Genomic DNA, 5,140 nt, shown 5'->3' with positions numbered 1-5,140 from the left:
TCTGTCTGTCTGTCTGTCTGTCTGTCTGTCTGTATATCTATCTATATGTCTCTCTGTCTGTCTGTCTGTCTGTGTCTGTCTGTCTATATCTGTCTGTCTGTCTGTCTGTCTGTCTGTCTGTGTCTGTCTCTGTCTGTCTGTATCTGTCTGTGTCTGTCTGTATCTATCTGTCTGTCTGTCTGTCTGTCTATCTATCTATCTATCTATCTATCTATCTATCTGTCTGTCTGTCTGTCTGTCTGTCTGTATCTGTCTGTCTGTCTGTCTCTGTATAGCTATAGATAGATTTAGACTGTTGTCACACTGCAGGGCAATCTAAGCAGACTGCAAATAATATAATATATAACAATCTGATTATGTTTGTGTATATTAATATTTAAATGTATACATGCCAGCATTCAAAAGTTTGTAGTAAGATTTTGTGTCTGTCTGTCTGTCTGTCTGTCTGTATCTGTCTGTCTGTCTGTCTCTGTATAGCTATGCATAGATTTAGACTGTTGTCACACTGCAGGGCAATCTAAGCAGACTGCAAATAATATAATATATAACAATCTGATTATGTTTGTGTATATTAATATTTAAATGTATACATGCCAGCATTCAAAAGTTTGTAGTTGGTAAGATTTTGTTAATGTTTTTGAAAGAGTCTCTTATGCTCACCAAAGCTGAATTTATTTGGTTAAAAAAATCTGTGAAATCAGTTAAATTGTGAAATATTATTACAATTTAAAATAACTGTTTTCTCTGCGGATGTATTGTAATATGTGATTTATTCCAGTGATCAAAGCTGAATTTTCAGCATCATTACTCCAGTCTTCAGTGTCACATGATCTTCAGAAATCATTCTAATATGCTGATTTGCTGCTCAAGAAACATTTCTGATTATTATCAATGTTGAAAACAGTTGCTCCGCTTCATATTTTTTTGAAAACCGTGATACATTTTTCTTTTCAGGATTCTTTGCTGAATAGAATGTTCAAAAGAACAGCATTTATTTGAAATATAAATCTTTTGTAACATTCTAAATGCCTTTACTGTCACTTTTGATCAATTTAATGCAGCCTTCCTAAATAAAAGTATGAAGACCCCAAATCTTTTGGCTTCAAAAGAGCAACAGTTATCTATGATATCAACTCTTTAATTTTTAATGTGACTGTTCTTGCAGATATCGATGAGTGTGCCAGTGAATATAATGGAGGATGCGTTCACGAGTGCATCAACATCCCCGGAAACTACAGATGCACGTGCTACGACGGCTTTCGCTTGGCCCACGATGGACACAACTGCCTGGGTAAGCCATCGCTGCTTTACGTTTGGGACAAACAAATGAAGCGTGTGTGATGATCTGCATCCTCTCAGGACTTCGTCCCACTCTAGACAAACAAACATTATTGCTGGAACCCAACTTCTAACGGTTGATACTCAGGCGTGTCTAATCAAACTCCAAACCGACCGCGACTGAGGCCCAGAATGTGTCACTCTATCCTCCGTGTCAAAACCACGCGGTTTGTGCGGTTAGCCGATAGAAGAGGGCGATAAATCCGTCAGATTTGGGCTGTGACTGCTGAGCACACGGTTCTGTGGTATTAATTGTATTTTCAGACCGCGTGAGCTCACATTTTTGACATTCGGTGGCTCGTATGCCCAGCCGTTGCAGGTCAGTTGTATCAATCTGAGGGGAATGTGTGTGTTTGTGTGGGAGATTTACATCAGGTTACAGTCTTATACTGACCTCGGCGCTTTAACTCAAAACAGATGTCCGGCACGTCGAACTGAAGTCCAATGAAGATGTGAAATAGCTGCTTTGCTGTGATCAGAGTGTTTGTGTGGGTTATGTGGGTTTTACTCGTGCAGAACACTGCTATTTCAGACCTTCATAGACATTTAAAGGTCCTTTCTGCCAGTTTTTGAAACACATTTTCGAATATTGAGGTTTTCTCTGGCAGAGCTCGAAGCAATCTGATTGTTATCCGAATGACAGTTGAATTCGAGAACCGACTCCCATTTTGCTCTTTTTTTATTATCAAAACGCAAAATTAATGATGCAATTATTTATGTTGTCACACAATGTGAACATTTAAAATGGTGTAATATAGTTTAGAATTTTTTTTTATTTTTTATTTTTTTGGGGAATACATTGGTATGATATGTTTTATACTGTTTGGACAACTTTCTCCAAACTTTATCAATAAACAATGTCACCACGTTTTCAGATTTCACGGGTTTTTTTTTTTTTTAGTTTATAAAAATAAATATTAATATTAAATTCATATTTGAGACAAATATTAAATATACTAAAGGAAAATTTGGGATAATTTAGATCATTAAGGCTCATTAAAATTACTATTCAATGAATTTTACATTTAATTACATATATAAATTAACTTCAAATGAGCTAAAAGTAAGAAAAAGTGACCTTTAAATATTTTTTTAAATATTATTTAAAATTATAAATAAAATAATGGAATGTGAGGTATTGTATTAAAATACTATATAATATTATTAAATAGTTATTATTATTATTATTATTATCACTATTATTAAATAGTGATAACATAATATACAGAATATATACAGTGGGTACGGAAAGTATTCAGACCCCCTTAAATTTTTCACTCTTTGTTATATTGCAGCCATTTGCTAAAATCATTTAAGTTAATTTTTTTTCCTCATTAATGTACACACAGCACCCCATATTGACAGAAAAACACAGAATTGTTGACATCTTTGCAGATTTATTAAAAAAGAAAAACTGAAAAATGCTCAGTATTTAGTAGAAGCACCCTCTTGATCTAATACAGCCATGAGTCTTATTGGGAAAGATGCAACAAGTTTTTCACACATGGATTTGGGGATCCTCTGCCATTCCTCCTTGCAAATCCTCTCCAGTTCTGTCAGGTTGGACGGTAAACGTTGGTGGACAGCCGATAGATAGATAGATAGATAGATAGATAGATAGATAGATATGTGCTAAAATAAAATTCTCAAAAGTATCTTAAATAGAAAGCCATAAAAAAAGTACTGCTGGAAGATTGAGAAGTAACCTCATAATCTACTGATCGTCTTGAACATTCAGCGAGTCACAGAGGAAGGAAAGAGTGAGAAAAGGGAAGGAATAGAGGACGAGGAATAAGAGAAGGAAAGAGAGAGAGAGAGAGGTAATTCTTCAGCACAGGAATCCTCTCAGGAGGTTTTTAAAGAAATGTTTTAAGTGCAAATAGCATGAGCTCTGCTCCGGGTTTCACCAGAATCCTGTTCCTTTTCCAAATATTTGCTTTGGACACGAGCCGCGATCTGCACAGAACACATGTCGCTAACGCCGTCCGCTGACCGGCACAGCTTCACCAAACTCAGCGGCGGCAGGAAATCAGGGGTTTGTTTATGCTGCGGAAGCAAGGTGTTTGGGGTTTGAGGCGCGAGGCTCTCGCACATGCACAGATACTAAAGCAAGCTCTGTGCAAACAGACGGCTGTTACCATAAATGCTTTCCAAACGCTTAGAGCCCACAGATACGTTAGTAGCAAATGTGGATGCTTTTGATGCTCAGTTTCACTCAGTGTGTTCTGAAATGTGTCAATACACAATTTATAATGCAATGCAAGTGCGCATTTCATTCTCAGCATTGGTAAATTGTTGTAAAATTGTCGTCTGTTTTACTTTCATGTCAACTACTGATATTATAGAACATATTTGTTGCCTTAAAAAATAAGATAATAACTGATCAGATTTCCTGACACATTCATTTGATGGAAATCCACCCCATGATTTTACTGCTACAATAATAAAAATGCACATTATGACAATGCATTTTTCTTTTTGTACTAGCATGGAATACATTTCAGGCCTTTGTAACTCTGCTACATTCTGTAGCCACACCCACATGACATCTGATTGGTTCAGAATCCTACACCGCACATATTAAATACCCAGTATTTATTTATTTATTTATTTATTTTATAATATTTAATAATAAATATTTAGGACATTAAAAAAATGTAATCAAAATAAAATTACATGATATGTTGTTTAATTAATGTAATAATTTATTTGTTTACTATTTATAAAGATGATGATGATGATGATGAGTTTATTGCTTTGTATTTCAGTTAATGTATTTATTTGATACATTTCAATATAACAATTAAAATCATTTATTTGTTATTTTATTAATAACAAATAATTTAAAAGGAAATAATTAGGTCTGACAATTGAAAGGCTCGATCAAATTAATTACATGATACCCTGTTTAATTAATATATTAATCATTTGTTTATTTTGTATTTATGATGATTTATGTTATTAATTTTATATAAATTTATTATTATTAGTAGTAGTAGTAGTAGTCATTTGAATTTATTGCATCATTTAATGTATTTATTCACCAGATACACACACACACATATAGATATTGATATATCTCGTGAATAAATAAATACACTCAGTTTTTTTTTCTTTTTTTGCTCCTCCCAAATATTCAGTGTTTACGGTTTACTGATAAAATTTCATGTTATGACAATGCATTTTTTTTTGCATGCTTGCATGGAATATATTTCTGGCCTTTGTAATTTTTATATGTTTAGTAGCCACGCCCACAATAATATCTGATTGGTTAAAAATCCTGCATGTTTAGATTAACTTTGTCATTTCGTACGGTATTTTCATTTTCAGCAAAGACAGAATTTGATGCTGATAACTTCATGTCGCAATTGGTAAATGGTGGGAATGTGAGTCTGTCTTTGTGTGTGTGTGTGTGTGTGTGTGTGTGTGCGCGTTTTTGTGACAAATAAATTTGTATAATGACAAGGGTATGACATAGGTATTACAAGGAGAAGGTGACTTTTCAGGACATTACCCCATGTCCCCACTTTTCAAATCGCATATAAATCACACAGAATGGAGTGTATTGAAAATCTGAAATAGCACAAAGTTTCCTGTGAGGGGTAGGTTTAGGGGTAGGGTTGGTGTAGGGCAATAGAACATACGGTCTGTACAGTAGAAAAACCATTACGCCTATGGAGAGTCCCCACTTTTCACAAAAACAAACCTGTGTGTGTGTGTGTGTACGTTTTTCTATATTGGTGGCGACTTAAACCTGAATACACACCAACTCATGGGGACTTGTGTCACCGTGGGGACCTAA

At 34.6% G+C, this 5,140-nt stretch overlaps 1 protein-coding gene across 1 annotated transcript in view; it reads left to right on the top strand.

Moving 5' to 3' along the window:
- The window catches only part of LOC107711798 (signal peptide, CUB and EGF-like domain-containing protein 3), a 113,397-nt gene that overhangs the window by 37,189 nt on the left and 71,068 nt on the right, over positions 1–5,140 (top strand). The window contains exon 3 of the mRNA XM_016516850.1: positions 1,166–1,291. Coding sequence (XP_016372336.1) covers positions 1,166–1,291 — 126 coding nt within the window. The remainder of the gene's footprint in view (positions 1–1,165; positions 1,292–5,140) is intronic.

Source organism: Sinocyclocheilus rhinocerous, unplaced genomic scaffold, assembly GCF_001515625.1.
Source record: "Sinocyclocheilus rhinocerous isolate Xijiao unplaced genomic scaffold, SAMN03320098_v1.1 scaffold1409, whole genome shotgun sequence".
Taxonomy (NCBI): domain Eukaryota; kingdom Metazoa; phylum Chordata; class Actinopteri; order Cypriniformes; family Cyprinidae; genus Sinocyclocheilus; species Sinocyclocheilus rhinocerous.
Note: the sequence above shows the minus strand (reverse complement) of the source record. Positions and strands in the feature narration are given on the sequence as shown.